At 42.0% G+C, this 15,378-nt stretch overlaps 2 protein-coding genes across 2 annotated transcripts in view; both read left to right on the forward strand.

Moving 5' to 3' along the window:
* The window catches only part of LOC141014397 (NACHT, LRR and PYD domains-containing protein 12-like), a 61,149-nt gene extending 52,120 nt beyond the window's left edge, over nucleotides 1-9,029 (forward strand). Inside the window, exons 15-21 of the mRNA XM_073488159.1 lie at nucleotides 1,792-1,965; nucleotides 2,842-3,018; nucleotides 3,894-4,067; nucleotides 4,943-5,116; nucleotides 5,991-6,164; nucleotides 6,483-6,656; nucleotides 6,796-9,029. Of these exons, the coding sequence (XP_073344260.1) occupies nucleotides 1,792-1,965; nucleotides 2,842-3,018; nucleotides 3,894-4,067; nucleotides 4,943-5,116; nucleotides 5,991-6,164; nucleotides 6,483-6,656; nucleotides 6,796-6,802 (1,054 nt within the window). The 3' untranslated portion in view covers nucleotides 6,803-9,029. The remainder of the gene's footprint in view (nucleotides 1-1,791; nucleotides 1,966-2,841; nucleotides 3,019-3,893; nucleotides 4,068-4,942; nucleotides 5,117-5,990; nucleotides 6,165-6,482; nucleotides 6,657-6,795) is intronic.
* Nucleotides 9,030-10,176: 1,147 nt separating this feature from the next.
* Nucleotides 10,177-15,378, forward strand: part of dnah5l (dynein, axonemal, heavy chain 5 like) — a 38,078-nt gene continuing 32,876 nt past the window's right edge. Inside the window, exons 1-12 of the mRNA XM_073488114.1 lie at nucleotides 10,177-10,420; nucleotides 10,574-10,677; nucleotides 10,890-11,105; nucleotides 11,183-11,257; nucleotides 11,349-11,438; nucleotides 12,224-12,295; nucleotides 12,388-12,489; nucleotides 13,010-13,196; nucleotides 13,467-13,632; nucleotides 13,736-13,829; nucleotides 14,320-14,418; nucleotides 14,698-14,879. Of these exons, the coding sequence (XP_073344215.1) occupies nucleotides 10,177-10,420; nucleotides 10,574-10,677; nucleotides 10,890-11,105; nucleotides 11,183-11,257; nucleotides 11,349-11,438; nucleotides 12,224-12,295; nucleotides 12,388-12,489; nucleotides 13,010-13,196; nucleotides 13,467-13,632; nucleotides 13,736-13,829; nucleotides 14,320-14,418; nucleotides 14,698-14,879 (1,631 nt within the window). The remainder of the gene's footprint in view (nucleotides 10,421-10,573; nucleotides 10,678-10,889; nucleotides 11,106-11,182; nucleotides 11,258-11,348; nucleotides 11,439-12,223; nucleotides 12,296-12,387; nucleotides 12,490-13,009; nucleotides 13,197-13,466; nucleotides 13,633-13,735; nucleotides 13,830-14,319; nucleotides 14,419-14,697; nucleotides 14,880-15,378) is intronic.

Here is a 15,378-nt window from a genome sequence, read left to right on the forward strand (position 1 = left end):
CTGTAGCAGAACAATGTTGAGCTGCTTGAAAACATTCATATAACAAGAAAAGTATGGATGATTAATCCATTTAATCAATTAATTCAAATTTGTGGTTTTTGTGGCAGGCAGGGAAGAGTTTGTTCCCAAAGAAGGCACAGACTCGTCAGTATTTTGGAACTGATTTGGTTTTGAGGCGTCAGACCTCAAATAAACCACGGCTCACTGCAAAGTTTGTTTGAAGGCTGTTGCAACTGAAAGCAGCAGCACGACCAATTTATTTGAGCATCTCATACAGAGTCATGCAGCCGAGTGGGAGAAATGTTGTTCACTATGAGATGCACAAGACAGCGGCAGCCAACAAACACCCTCTAAGAAGCAGCCAACATTAGCTGAATAATTTTCCCATTGTATTCCCTATGATAAGAAAGGGACCTGGTGGAAAGCTATTAAGGAGCAATTGCTTTGCGTATCGCTGCCGGGATTGTTACATGCAACAGGGCATGCCTCAAGCCAGAGGTAGTAGACAGACTTGTCTTCCTCGCCAAAAATGTGTTTAAAAAAAAAGAAAAAGAAAGTTGAAACTAAAGATATAATATTTACTATGCAATGCAATGTATGCAGATGTTTGATTTTATTTACATATCTTCAGGGATACAAAATACTTTCTGTATACAAGAGGCACCTTTTATTTATCTGCAAAAAATGTGAAGATTAATGAAAGTTATGGTTGCACTATATCAATCCCAATGGGGAAGTTGATCTGTTTTTGTAATAGCATGCAATCTGACATGTTAAATTTATGTTTATGAAAGTGTTTTATCAAAAAGGGACACAAATAGTTTTTTTTCAAGCGGAGGCACTTTTATTGATTCTTTGAAGTGTGTTTGAAGGTGCACTGTGTCACTGTTAGAGAAGTGAACATTGTCTAGGGTATATTTACATAAGAAACTAAATATATAGGAAATAACTTTCCGAGAAGCAAAAATTAGGTCCTTGTAAGTTGGGACATTCTTTGAAGCTCGTAGAAAGCCAGCTGAAAAGTTACATTGTCACTGTTGTTTACAATGGCAGTGCCTACTATTTTGTTTACAAGCATATTTCTGGGCTTCTCTTTGTCCATTGTAGTTTATAAAAAAAAAAAAATCGATTTAAATCGTAAATCGGGTTCAGTCTGAAGATTTTGTTTTTAGGCCATATCGCCCAGCCCTACTTATGTGGTATCTAAATGAAGTATAATAAATACAAAAAATAAATAATCTGTATTTCAACTATCAGACAATAACAAATATTTTCAGTATTTTCTTTTCCAACATGTTTATGAAGCTACATGATGCTGATACTGACTGAATACTTTAAAATGAAGATGCTTTGATCTGATGACTCCACTGTTCCTAAAATAAACATTGTAGATGTCCTTTATTCACATTGTCCTAAATTCATCCTGACATGTTTCTCATCTTTATAAACTTTGTGATCTTGAGTTGAATCTTAAATCAGTTTCTGAGGGTTTTTCTTTGTGTCTTGCTGCACAACATGAGTTTGTATAGATGGAGCCTCTGGTGGAGCTGCAGAGTTTAAGAGGTGGAGTCACTACGTCTTTATTGAAGCAGCAGCACGTTGTCATTAATATTAATGAGAGCTCTGTTTCACTTTGTGTATTTGACAGTGTTGAACCTGCATCCTGTTGGGTTCAGGTGTTTAAAGTTTACTTTTTCTAAACTTCTTCAGCTCTGAACAGATTATTAAACACTGAATGATTTCAAGCAGGAACATTGTCTTCTAAACTTACGTAATTCATTCTTCATTCAGATTGAAGGACTGCAGTTTGTCAGAGATCAGCTGTGCTTCTCTGGCCTCAGCTCTGAAGTCCAACCCCTCCCATCTGAGAGAGCTGGAGCTGAGTTACAACAAGCTGCAGGATTCAGGAGTAAAGCTGCTGTGTGATTTTCTGCAGAGTCCACACTGTAGACTGGAGGCTCTGAGGTCAGAACCCATTTTTTACTTCTGTGCTCAGATTAATATGATGTGAAAGTTGTGATTACACTAAACTACAGACATAAGGCTGATATACTGATCCACACTGAGTATCTTAATGCTGAAGTCTGTTTTCTTCTTCTGTGGTTTAGTCTATTGTCTGTGGCAGAACAATGTTGAGCTGCACATTTAAAACCTTCATGTAACAAGAAAAGTCTATCCTGGATAATTCACTTTGAACCTCTGAAACTCTGGATTTTATCTTAAATGTTTCCTTAAATCTAAATGAAGTTTAATAAATACAAATAATAAATAATCTGTTTTTTAACTATCAAACAATAACAAATATATTCAGTTTTTTTTTTCCAACATGTTTATGAAGCTACATGATGCTGATACTGACTGAATACTTTAAAATGAAGATGCTTTGATCTGATGACTCCACTGTTTCCTTAAAGAAATATTGTAAATGTCTTTTATTCACATTGTCTGAAATTCATCCTGACATGTTTGTCATCTTTATAAACTTTATGATGTTGAGTTGAATCATAAATCAGTTTCTAAGGGTTTTTCTTTGTGTTTGGCTGCACAACATGAGTTTGTATAGATGGAGCCTCTGGTGGAGCTGCAGAGTTTAAGAGGTGGAGTCACTACGTCTTTATTGAAGCAGCAGCACGTTGTCATTAATATTAATGAGAGCTCTGTTTCACTTTGTGTGTTTGACAGTGTTGAACCTGCATCCTGTTGGGTTCAGATGTTTAAAGTTGACATTTTCTAAACTTCTTCATTCTAAACCTTCTTCAGCTCTGAACAGATTATTAAACACTGAATGATTTCAAGCAGGAACATTGTCTTCTAAACTTACATCATTTATTCTTTATTCAGATTGGTGGACTGCAGTTTGTCAGAGATCAGCTGTGCTTCTCTGACCTCAGCTCTGAAGTCCAACCCCTCCCATCTGAGAGTGCTGGAGCTGAACAACAACAACAAGCTGCAGGATTCAGGAGTGAAGTTGCTGTGTGATTTTCTTCAGAGTCAACACTGTAGACTGGAGACTCTGAGGTCAGACACCATTTTTTAATTCTGTGCTCAGATTAATATGATGTTAAAGTTGTGATTACACTAAACTACAGACATAAGGCTGATATTATACTGATCCGCACTGAGTATCTTAATGATAAAGTTCACTTCTTCTGTGGTTTAGTCTATTGTCTGTGGCAGAACAATGTTGAGTTGCACATTTAAAATCTTCATATAACAAGAAAAGTCTATCCTGGATAATTCACTCTGAACCTCTGAAACTCTGGATTTTATCTTAAATGTTTCCTTAAATCTAAATGAAGTTTAATAAATACAAAGAATAAACAATCTGTATTTCAACTATCAGACAATAACAAATATATTCAGTATTTTCTTTTCCAACATGTTTATGAAGCTACATGATGCTGATACTGACTGAATACTTTAAAATGAAGATGCTTTGATTTGATGACTCCACTGTTCCTAAAATAAATATTGTAGATGTCTTTTATTCACATTGTCCTAAATTCATCCTGACACGTTTGTCATCTTTATAAACTTTGTCATCTTGAGTTGAATCTTAAATCAGTTTCTGAAGGGTTTTCTTTGTGTTTGGCTGCACAACATGAGTTTGTATAGATGGAGCCTCTGGTGGCGCTGCAGAGTTTAAGAGGTGGAGTCACTACGTCTTTATTGAAGCAGTAGCACGTTGTCATTAATATTAATGAGAGCTCTGTTTCACTTTGTGTGTTTGACAGTGTTGAACCTGCATCCTGTTGGGTTCAGGTGTTTAAAGTTTACATTTTATAAACTTCTTCCTTCTGAACCTTCTTCAGCTCTGAACAGATTATTAAACACTGAATGATTTCAAGCAGGAACATTGTCTTCTGAACTTACATCATTTATTCCTTATTCAGATTGAGTACCTGCAGTTTGTCAGAGATCAGCTGTGCTTCTCTGGCCTCAGCTCTGAAGTCCAACCCCTCCTATCTGAGAGAGCTGGAGCTGAGTTACAACAAGCTGCAGGATTCAGGAGTGAAGCTGCTGTGCGATTTTCTTCAGAGTCCACACTGTAGACTGGCGAGTCTGAGGTCAGACACCATTTTTTACTTCTGTGTTCAGATTACTATGATGTGAAAGTTTTGATTACACTGAACTGCAGACATAAGGCTGATATTATACTGATCCACACTGATTATCTTAATGCTAAAGTCAACTTCTTCTTCTGTGGTTTAGTCTATTGTCTGTGGCAGAACAATGTTGAGCTGCACATTTAAAACCTTCATATAACAATAAAAGTCTATCCTGGATAATTCACTCTGAACCTCTGAAACACTGGATTTTATCTTAAATGTTTCCTTAAATCTAAATGAAGTTTAATAAATACAAACAATAAATAATCTGTATTTCAACTATCAGACAGTAACAAATATATTCAGTATTTTCTTTTCCAACATGTTTATGAAGCTACATGATGCTAATACTGACTGAATACTTTAAAATGAAGAAACTTTGATCTGATGACTCCACTGTTCCTTAAAGAAATATTGTAAATGTCTTTTATTCACATTGTCCTAAATTCATCCTGACATGTTTGTCATCTTTATAAACTTTGTGATCTTGAGTTGAATCTTAAATCAGTTTCTGAGGGTTTTTCTTTGTGTCTTGCTGCACAACATGAGTTTGTATAGATGGAGCCTCTGGTGGAGCTGCAGAGTATAAGAGGTGGAGTCACTACGTCTTTATTGAAGCAGCAGCACGTTGTCATTAATATTAATGAGAGCTCTGTTTCACTTTGTGTGTTTGACAGTGTTGAACCTGCATCCTGTTGGGTTCAGGTGTTTAAAGTTGATATTTTCTAAACTTCATTCTAAACCTTCTTCAGCTCTGAATAGATTATTGAACACTGAATGATTACAAGCAGGAACATTGTCTTCTGAACTTAAATCATTTATTCTTCATTCAGGTTGGTGGACTGCAGTTTGTCAGAGATCAGCTGTGCTTCTCTGGCCTCAGCTCTGAAGTCCAACCCCTCCTATCTGAGAGAGCTGTGGCTAAATTACAACAAGCTGCAGGATTCAGGAGTGAAGCTGCTGTGTGATTTTCTTCAGAGTCCACACTGTAGATTGGAGACTATGAGGTCAGACACCATGTTTTACTTCTCTGCTCAGATTACTATGATGTTAAAGTTGTGATTACACTAAACTACAGACATAAGGCTGATATTATACTGATCCACACTGAGTATCTTAATGCTGAAGTCTGTTTTCTTCTTCTGTGGTTTAGTCTGTTGTCTGTGGCAGAACAATGTTGAGTTGCACATTTAAAACCTTCATATAACAAGAAAAGTCTATCCTGGATAATTCACTCTGAAACTCTGGATTTTATCTTAAATGTTTCCTTAAATCTAAATGAAGTTTAATAAATACAAACAATAAATAATCTATATTTCAACTATCAGACAATAACAAATATATTCAGTTTTTTTCTTTTCCAACATGTTTATGAAGCTACATGATGCTGATACTGACTGAATACTTTAAAATGAAGATGCTTTGATCTGATGACTCCACTGTTCCTAAAATAAATATTGTAGATGTCTTTTATTCACATTTTCCCAAAATTCATCTTGAGATGTTTGTCATCTCTGGAAACTTTTGTGATCTTGAGTTGAATCATAAATCAGTTTCTGAGGGTTTTTCTTTGTGTTTGGCTGCACAACATGAGTTTGTATAGATGGAGCCTCTGGTGGAGCTGCAGAGTTTAAGAGGTGGAGTCACTACGTCTTCATTGAAGCAGCAGCACATTGTCATTAATATTAATGAGAGCTCTGTTTCACTTTGTGTGTTTGACAGTGTTGAACCTGCATCCTGTTGGGTTCAGGTTTTTAAAGTTTACATTTTCTAAACTTCTTCATTCTAAACCTTCTTCAGCTCTGAACAGATTATTAAACACTGAATGATTTCAAGCAGGAGCATTGTCTTCTAAACTTATATCATTTATTCTTTATTCAGATTGAAGGACTGCAGTTTGTCAAAGATCAGCTGTGCTTCTCTGGCCTCAACTCTGAAGTCCAACCCCTCCCATCTGAGAGAGCTGTGGCTGAGTGACAACAAGCTGCAGAATTCAGGAGTGAAGCTGCTGTGTGATTTTCTGCAGAGTCCACACTGTAGACTGGTGTCTCTGAGGTCAGACACAATTTTTTACTTCTGTGCTCAGATTACTATGATGTTAAAGTTGTGATTACACTAAACTGCAGACATAAGGCTGATATTATACTGATCCACACTGAGTATCTTAATGCCAAAGTCCATTTCTTCTTCTGTGGTTTAGTCTGTTGTCTGTGGCAGAACAATCTTGAGCTGCACATTTAAAACCTTCATATAACAAGAAAAGTTCCGAAGCTGAAGAAAAACCTTCTCCAGCTCTGAACAGATTATTAAACACTGAATGATTTCAAGCAGGAACATTGTCTTCTAAACTTTCGTCACTTATTCTTTATTCAGATTGAGTCGCTGCTGGTTGTCAGAGATCAGCTGTGCTTCTCTGGCCTCAGCTCTGAAGTCCAACCCCTCCCATCTGAGAGAGCTGGAGCTGAGTGACAACAAGCTGCAGGATTCAGACATGAAGCTGCTGTCTGATCTGAAGAAGAGTCCAGACTGTCGACTGGAGACTCTGAGGTCAGTAGAGCGTTGGAGTCAGTTCATGCCTGTTTCAGTACTATTGTACTAAACACAGTATCAAAGTAAAGATCCAGTATTTCCAGAGAGAGAAAGATGAGATTTATCACTTCTACTGTCTCTCTGCTTCTCTCATCAGATGGTGATCTCTGTCAGAGTGGTGAGAAAGGTGGAGGTGTTGAGAGGATCAGCTGTGTCCTGATGATCCAGAGAGGTTGAAGCAGCACCATCAGCTGGTGGGTGGAGAGGCTCTGACTGGGCCGTGTTACTGGGAGGTGGAGTGGAGAGGAGAGCTTCATCCAGCAGTGACTGACAGACCAATCACAACAAGTGGAGATGACTGTCAGTGCTGCAGTGTGAACTGCTCTGAGATCAGCTCCACTGTCACACACAATGTCCAGTCCAGCATCGTCCCTGTGTTCCTCTGGATGTGACAGAGTATCATCAGTGTATCTGGACTGCTCTGCTGCTGCTCTGTCCTTCTACACAGTCTCTGCAGACACACTGACACTCCTCCACTCCTTCTGCTCCACACTCAGACACCTTGGGGCTGATCTCTTCACTCTGCTCCTGGGTCTTGAACTTTCTGACTGGCAGACCACAGGTGGTGAAGATCGGGAATTGCACCTCCAGCACCCGCACCCTCAACACCGGTGCCAGCCCCAAGGCTGCGTCCTGAGCCCCCTGCTCTACTCCCTGTACACCCATGATTGTACAGCCACACACAGCACCAACACCATCGTGAAATTCATGGATGACACAGTGGTGATTGGCCTGATCTCCAACAACATGGAGACGGCTTACTTGGAAGAGGTGGAGTTGCTGACATCATGGTGCAAGACCAACAACCTGGACCTGAACGTCACCAAGACCAAGGAGATGGTGGTAGATTTCATGAGGGAGAAGCAGAGGTCCCATTACGCACCTCTACAGATCTACGGGACCCCGGTGGAGAAGGTGTCCAGCTATAGGTACCTCGGAGTTCATATCTCTGAGGACCTAACATGGACAACCCACATCATCTCACTGGTGAAGAAGGCTAGGCAGCGCCTGTATCACCTCAGATGGCTGAGGAAATTTAAGATCTCCACAGGGCTGCAGAAAACCTTCTTCTCTGCCGCCATCCAGTCTGTCATCTCTGGAAACATCACCGCCTGGTACAGCAACTGCTGCGCCCAGGACCGGAAATCTCTCCATAGAGTGATCCGATGTGCAGAGCACATCACTAGAACTGCATTGCCCTGCCTTCAGGACATTTACACCAGGCGTTGCAGGTCCAGAGCAACCAGGATCATGACGGACATTCACCACCCCAACCATGAACTGTTTTGTGTAGCTGCCTTCTGGCAAGCACCTACGCAGTGTCATGGCCAGGACTGAGCGTCTGAGGAGGAGCTTCTTCCCCCATGCCATTCGGACAATAAACTCTCATAAACCAACATAACACACACTCAGCACACACAATATATCACACACATACACACCTGGCTACTTTGCACACGGTTCTTTCTGTAAATACTTTTGTGTTTTTGTTCATAAGTCTTTTATTCTCTTTTCAGTTTTATTTTCTTATTTAAATTTCATGTTCTGGTTGAACTTTATTTTGCACAGTAAACGGAGTGGTTGCAATTTCATTTCACTGCGCTGTACTTGTACAATTGCATGTGATGAATAAATCTTTGAATCTTTGAATCTCCTCCACCTGGAACCTAGATATGGACCTGGCCCAGGATCTTTCTTGTCTTGTTCTTTTCTTATCATTCCTTCAGATACTCTGAACCCAAAGTAACAAAACAGATCATTACTATTTGTAATCATTATTGTTGAAGCTGTTTAAGTCTCACACAGGCCTGTTAAACTATTGTGAACTTAACTGTAAACTCTGTTTATTACTTTGTGTTGTAGCTCCACCTTGTGGTGTGATGAAGAACTGCAGCTAATGTCCACATTGTGTTTCTAAACTTCTTGCAGATTGATATCAGTTTGCAGCAGCCAGACTGCAGGTGCAGAGTTATGAAAGTAAGATTGTGTATCATTCTTAGTTCTTAATTCTTGCTTCGTGCTTGATGAAAGTTTAAATGTATTTGTTTCGTTTTTCTTCTCTGAGTTTTGAAATGTGTTTCATGTGTTTATGATGTCTTTTCTATTACAACACTCACAATCCATTCTGTGCTTTGTGTGTTTTACTGTCAGATGTCTGTAGGACACACACTTAAAAACAAAGAGAAGCAGAATGACACTGAGGAAATCAGACTTTCTGAAAATGAAAATTAAGAAACAAGAAGTAACTGATTCCAGTAGACATCGTAAGCATGACAACAAAGCATTAGTCACTGTAATTTGTTTCCTATCAAAATAAAAAGACAAAAACTATTGTGGTCTCCTCTCCCTGTTGTTACATGAATGTACTGTAAAGTTTATATCCACTATATAGTTGTTGGACCAGTGAACTGTAATTTGGGGCCTGATACAGTCATGAAACCTAATAATCACAAATTGTGTGCTACAAATGCCAAATAAAATACATTGAGTGCTTCATCGTCTATGATGTCATCAGCGTATAAAGGGCACAGCATCGTAAAGTAGAGACACATACAAGACTTTATATTACCTTCATTACTGACTGAGTTAAAAACACCTTTTCCACTTTATCAGCTGTTTCTAATCGTCTTAATGAGCAATAATACAAACCTCTACCAACAACATGAACAGCAGTCTGAATAAACAGAAGCTTTCTGTTGGTGGTTTGTGCTCAGACAACTATCGAGTATCTTCCCTGAGCTTCAGACAGTTTGATGTTGTGTTAAACTCCTTTAAAACCTTCTCAGCTGGTGGCAGCGGTCAACACACCATCACTCGTGCTTTCTTTGTTGTGTGTTTAGTTGCCGAGTCACCGACACATGCAACTCCAGTTGCCATGGCAACAGTCAAACTTTCCTTCTCAGAGCCAGTTTTGATTTACTTCCTGCTCTCACAGCGTCTCTCTCTCTCTCACTGTCTGTGGACCTCGCTCTACCTCTGACTCTGAGCTGAGTCAGCGCACACACACAGGTCAGTCAGCACTGTTTTCCTCTTTTCCAGCCTTAAAGCCTCTCTGCTTTGCACATCCTCAGCATAACTGCATAGATACTGCACGTTACAATGTTTCTATCCGCTGCTGGTTTGACAGTCCTCTTTGTGGGGTCTTAAGTGTGTTTTAAATGTGAGCTGTGTGTGTTGTTGAGCCTCGTCAAAGGAGATTTTCTGTCACTGTTGGGACAGACAAAGTTTATCTATCTATAATTTGCAGTAGGGATTATTTATATCGGTAGTTTCAGGACATCACTTGCAGGACAAGGACTCTCAGCAGACCTGGTTATTGACACCAGTGTTTTTCTGTGAGTCGTAGAACAGAAACTTAATGTTTCTCCACATCTTTTCTAAAGCAGTCAGTTACCGTCCTCATCCTCCTTTATAGGATGTACATTTTAAAACAATGACAGTTTAAATCAGTGAATGCTGAAGATGTTTCGACTCTCAGATGGCAGATCCTGACTCTCAGCCTCCAGCTGAGGTTTCACAGAGGGAACAAGAAGCTGACGTTACCCCAGCTGGCAGCTCTGAACCTGGGCTGAGTGGCTGTGCACCTCCCCCGGACACGGAGCTCCAGGCCGGAGGGGAGCGAATCCAGGACGGCCCTGTGGGAGAGGAAGAGGAGGAGGAGGAAGGAGGAGCAGATAAAGCCTTTACCAAACCCAGACCTCCCGTGCTTCAGCTCCCCAGAGGTACAGATAACACCTACAAGTCGGTAGGCGGTGGTTCTGACCCAGTGCCTAATCTGGAACCAGTTCTTTGCTCTCAGCCGTTAAACTGGTTCCAGAGGAGCATCAACACTTTGGTTAGTTTTAATGTACAACATTTTCTCCTCCAATCCTCAGATGCGACTGGCAGAGGACACCGGCGAATCGGAGGCCAGAACCTGAGAGCCATTAATCACATGTCCTCTCCGGCGGCTGCTCCATCCCCGACCACTGGCACCGCTGTGAGTAAACAGTAACAGCAGCCGGCCACAGGGGGCGCTGTGATGTTAGGATGTAGGCCTGTCATGACATCTTTAAGAAGTCTGTTTGCAGGGGCTGAGGAACTCTACATTTGTTTTATAAGTATTAATCATTTAGCTGTGTGGAGTCTGATCAACGTCCTCAGGCGATGTCACTTGTGTCAGCGGGTGAGTTGCGTTGTCTTTTTGATCAGAAACACAACCTGCTGCCTTCTGTCCAGGTGTCAGGTAAAAGGACCATGCTGTTGTCCAATGAGGCGAGGAGAGAAATGGCAAAGCAGGCGAGAGCCATGAAGGAGGAGAGAAGGGCGACGCTGGACGCCCGACACAAATACTTGATCAGCAGGCTGGTGGACGCTGGGACCCTGGGGGAGCCGGAGGTGGAGGACGCCCTCATCGCTGATGACAAGGTACCATCACAGTCCAGTTTCCTCAGTTCTGCATGAAGTCAGATCAATCTGCAGATAATCCTGTCTGATTCTTCCAGTTCTCTCTGATTGATGAGTTCTTTGCTGCAAACGGATCCAAGAAGCTGATTTTCTTCTATCAGACAGTGAAACAGGTAACTTTTTAATTGATATGACTCCTGTGTTCAGTTCTACTGTTTTCTGTCTCTATGGTTTTCATTGTCTTGTGGTCTGATTCCTCTCCAGAACCTGTCCTCCACTCATTCCTCCTTCGGGGATGTAGCGAGCTCAGCTGTGGCTCAGAAGAAGCTCTTCCTCACCACAGGGAGCTCTGAGGTACATGTTTAACCAGCAGTTCATCTTTGGATGTCTGAGCGTCAGTGCAACACAAAGCTGAGACATTTCAACAGAGGAGATGAAACCCTCATTAAACGATCTTTTCAACCATGTATCATGTGACCCATTGACTCAGTGCGTCATTGAAAATGGCTATGGAGGTTTATTTCACATGATGAGGTGTGAGACACTGATGATCTGTTGACAGGCTGTTTCACTGTGCAGCCAGGTGTCTGAGGAGTTGTCAGCACAGATCTGATTTCACTCTGAGCTCAGAACAATGCTGTTAATGTTCACCATTGTTCTGCCTCACAGATAATAACTGCTCTGAGTCTGTGTTGTGTTGCTATGGAGGAAAATCCTGTGTGCAGTAACAAGTTGAAACAAAACCCCTTCAGCGTGCAGCACACAGTCTAACTCAGGTCATGAAGACCGGTTAGTCTTCTGTCTAAGTCTGTGTCCATGGTGCCGAGTTAATGTCTCAGTGAGAAACAACATTTAGAGCTTCAGCTGATTAGAAACACACTCGCACATTTGAATCCATGGTGGATTACAGTCTGGTCAACCGGGCCCTCAGAGCTGTTTGTGCGCAGGCCACCACAGAAAACAAAGAAACGCTCAGTTGGGTCAGAAAAGCTTCTTCTGGACTCACAGCCGGCCAAGTTCAAGTTTCAAAAGCATCTTACTTGCTTACTTACTGCAGAACACAAATTCTCTTTGATCAGAGTCAATGATCCCAGTTCACCTGATTCACATTAAACTGAACACAGTCTCTGTTTTTTCAGCCTTTACTGGGGAAGTGTCTGTTCTTCCTGAGAACCACTGAGAAGATGATATCCACCGCTAACGTACAGCAGGTCTGAACCTGGACTTGGTCCTCCACATTCAGACTGGACCGACCCGGTTGATGTTTGGTATGATGGTTCTAATCTACCCGCTGTGTTCACAGGAGGTGAACTTCGGTATGTTGGACTGCAGCGACGGCAGCATCCTGAACAGTCTGGAGACTCTGCTGGCTCACATCATGTTACCGGCCCTCAGGTCACAGCAGGTACAAACCACCATCTCCTCTGTCTTTATCGGAGATCCTGTAGTTTTGGCTGTTTCACACTTCTGCATGCAGAGAAAAGAGGAACACAAGGAACCGGACCCAGATGCAGAAACAGGAGGCAGAGCTGAGGCAGTTCAGTGATTTAATGCACAAAAACCCCCCAAAAGAAAGACTGAGCAAGGCAACGGTCAGAACCAGGGAGGGCCGTCCATGAAGGGAAACAAATGGGACGAGCAAAAGTCTCATAAATGAGCAAAGTCCAGGAAAACAAAGATCCAAAATGCACTGGTCAGACTGAACATGAGGAGAGCGCTGGACACAGATGATGAAACTAATCAGCAATAATAATAATAAAGTTTATTTAAGACCTGAACCAGCAGCTGAGATGATGTCAGGTGTTTTTTAACTCAGAGGTTTATTATGTGGTGATTGTCTGAAGTTTGTCTCCTGAAGCCGTCAAACTGGCCTTGAAGAAGAAATGAACAGTGACTCTGATACTGATCCTTTATTCTGTGTCCAGACGTGGGGCTCCGTGCAGGAGGGCTCGTCCAGTCCAGACGTCCAGTCCTTCCTGTCTTCAGTGGACCAGTTCGTCAGTAATCTGAGCTCAGCCAGAGTCAACATGGAGAGGAAGTTCCAGCTGCAGCAGGTCGAGCTTCCCGATGCCATCGGCCAGCTGAGCTGCCCTGCAGACTACACGGCTGCAGGTAGGAAGCTCCGATTTCTACCTGATCCATCGTCCTCAACCCTTCAGTGGCTCCGACAGCCTCCATCTTATTACAGCTGCTCTGAACTTTGGAAACATGAAAACCAGTCATATCGAGACCAAGACAAGACCTGTAGAAACCTGTTGTAGGAATATCAGCTTTCTTAAAGTTGTCCAGATGAAGAACAGCGAGGTGATCCCACGTCATGACCGAGCACCAAACGCCTCAACTCCAGCTGCTGAGGTAAACAGCTTGTGCTTCTGTTCTCAGCCAATAACAGCGAGCTGGTGGAGCGTCTGGAGGGCGTGGTCTCAGCGTGGGCCAGTCAGATCAAGCAGGTGCTGACGGAGAGCGAGCAGATGAGGAAGGAGGCCGATGATGTCGGACCGTCGGCTGAGCTGGAGCACTGGAAGAGACGCATGGTCACCTTCAACAGGTGGTTACCTGAGAATCACTCTGACATCATTCAGTTTCATTCAGTGTAATCCTGATTTCACATCCATTCACTGTGTTTGTGTTTGTGTTTGTGTTTGTGTCAGTCTGATGGAGGAGGTGAAGCGTCCTCACGTGAAAAGGACTCTGGGAGTTCTGCAGGTCACCAAGTCCCGAACTCTACGCACCTGGAGAGAGCTGGTCTGAAACCACACCAGTTTATGATTTAAAGTTTAGTGTATCCACCTGATCAGGTGAAGGTTTGTGGACGCCAGCGACGCCACAGACTAAAAACTCACTGGCTCAAAGAAAGTTTGTCCCACAGCTGTAACACTCAGCATGACCTTGTTGATGACTTACTGTTGAGCTGATGTTTTACCACCACAGGAAATGAGCACATTGTCACAACCAGGAGCATGTTGCCTTTCAGATGAGACCTCATACATGGCCTCACACTTCTTCTGTTATTAGCTTTTGTTTTTATTTGTGTGCCAATAATGACATTTTAAACAAAATGGTGAATCTAAAGGGTTAAAGATGGACACCAGGGACTCTTTTCCTGCTGTCGTTTCTCCTTTTGACTTTATTTAAAGTGTTTATCTTGGTCAGTTTCATTCAGTTTAGTTTACAAGTTTATGTTGCTAATATCATGATTGATTGATTGATTGATTGATTGATTGATTGATTGAAGGACCGGGACATCACTGTGGTGGCTAACGAGGCGAAGGACAACGTGAAGTATCTCTCCACTCTGGACAAGTTCTTCGGACAGCTGGAGAAATGCACTCCGGTAAAAATAAAACTTTTATGTCTTCGTGTTGTGTCTCTGTTCTGTTTGATGATCGTCTCTTTTCCCTCAGAGTTTTAAAAATTTCACAATTTGAGGAACAGAAAAAATAAATGAAGGAACACATGCAGTTTATATTTACTTAGTAACAAACGTTTGTGTCTCTCAATTAGCTCCAAAACACCTGAAGAACTTCTCTGAATTAAATGAGTGTAGCTGCTTAATTTAACTGCTCAAAACAAATCTCACCGTCCGTCCGTCCTCTCTGTCTCGCTCTGACAGACCAGTGTGCTGGAGCACATCCCCAGTCTGATGACCAGTATCAGGATGATCCACACGGTCTCTCAGTACTACCACACCTCGGAGAGAATGACCTCTCTGCTGCTCAAGGTCACCAACCAGATGATCTCCACCTGCAGGAGCTACCTGTCGCAGGGCGTGGCCCGAATCTGGGACCACAGCAGGTAAACCAGACTTTAATAACACAGCGAAGCAGCTAAGCAGTCCTGCCATACATCGTTAGAAAGCTCAGATATGAGCTCCTGTGCCCGCCCTCGAGCCCACAACAGCCAATGAGTGATGGTGTAGACCAGTGAGCCACTCTCTCTTCTTCCTCCTCTCTCCTGAGCCAATCACACGCCAGCCTCCAGATGACTGATGCATCCTGTAGCCAATGAGAGTTCAGATCCAGTAATATATAGTTTATATCAGTTTTTAAAGCCCTAAACTTGATGTAGTTTTCTGTGCTGTGCTCTTTGAATAGTCTGTTTTTCCAGCTCAGCTCTTGTTTCTGACTCTTTTATCTGCACAAAGTTAGTGTGAATAAGGAAATAAAGAGCTATAATGAGTTTAATGCTGCTGTTACTCTCAGGCAGGCCACTCTGAGCTCAGAACAGGACAGATTTTTACCAGGCGCCTGAATATTTCCTCATGAAAACATGTGCTAAGTGTCATTTTCACTGA

The sequence above is a fragment of the Pagrus major genome, chromosome 19 (genome assembly GCF_040436345.1).
Source record: "Pagrus major chromosome 19, Pma_NU_1.0".
In the NCBI taxonomy this organism is placed as follows: domain Eukaryota; kingdom Metazoa; phylum Chordata; class Actinopteri; order Spariformes; family Sparidae; genus Pagrus; species Pagrus major.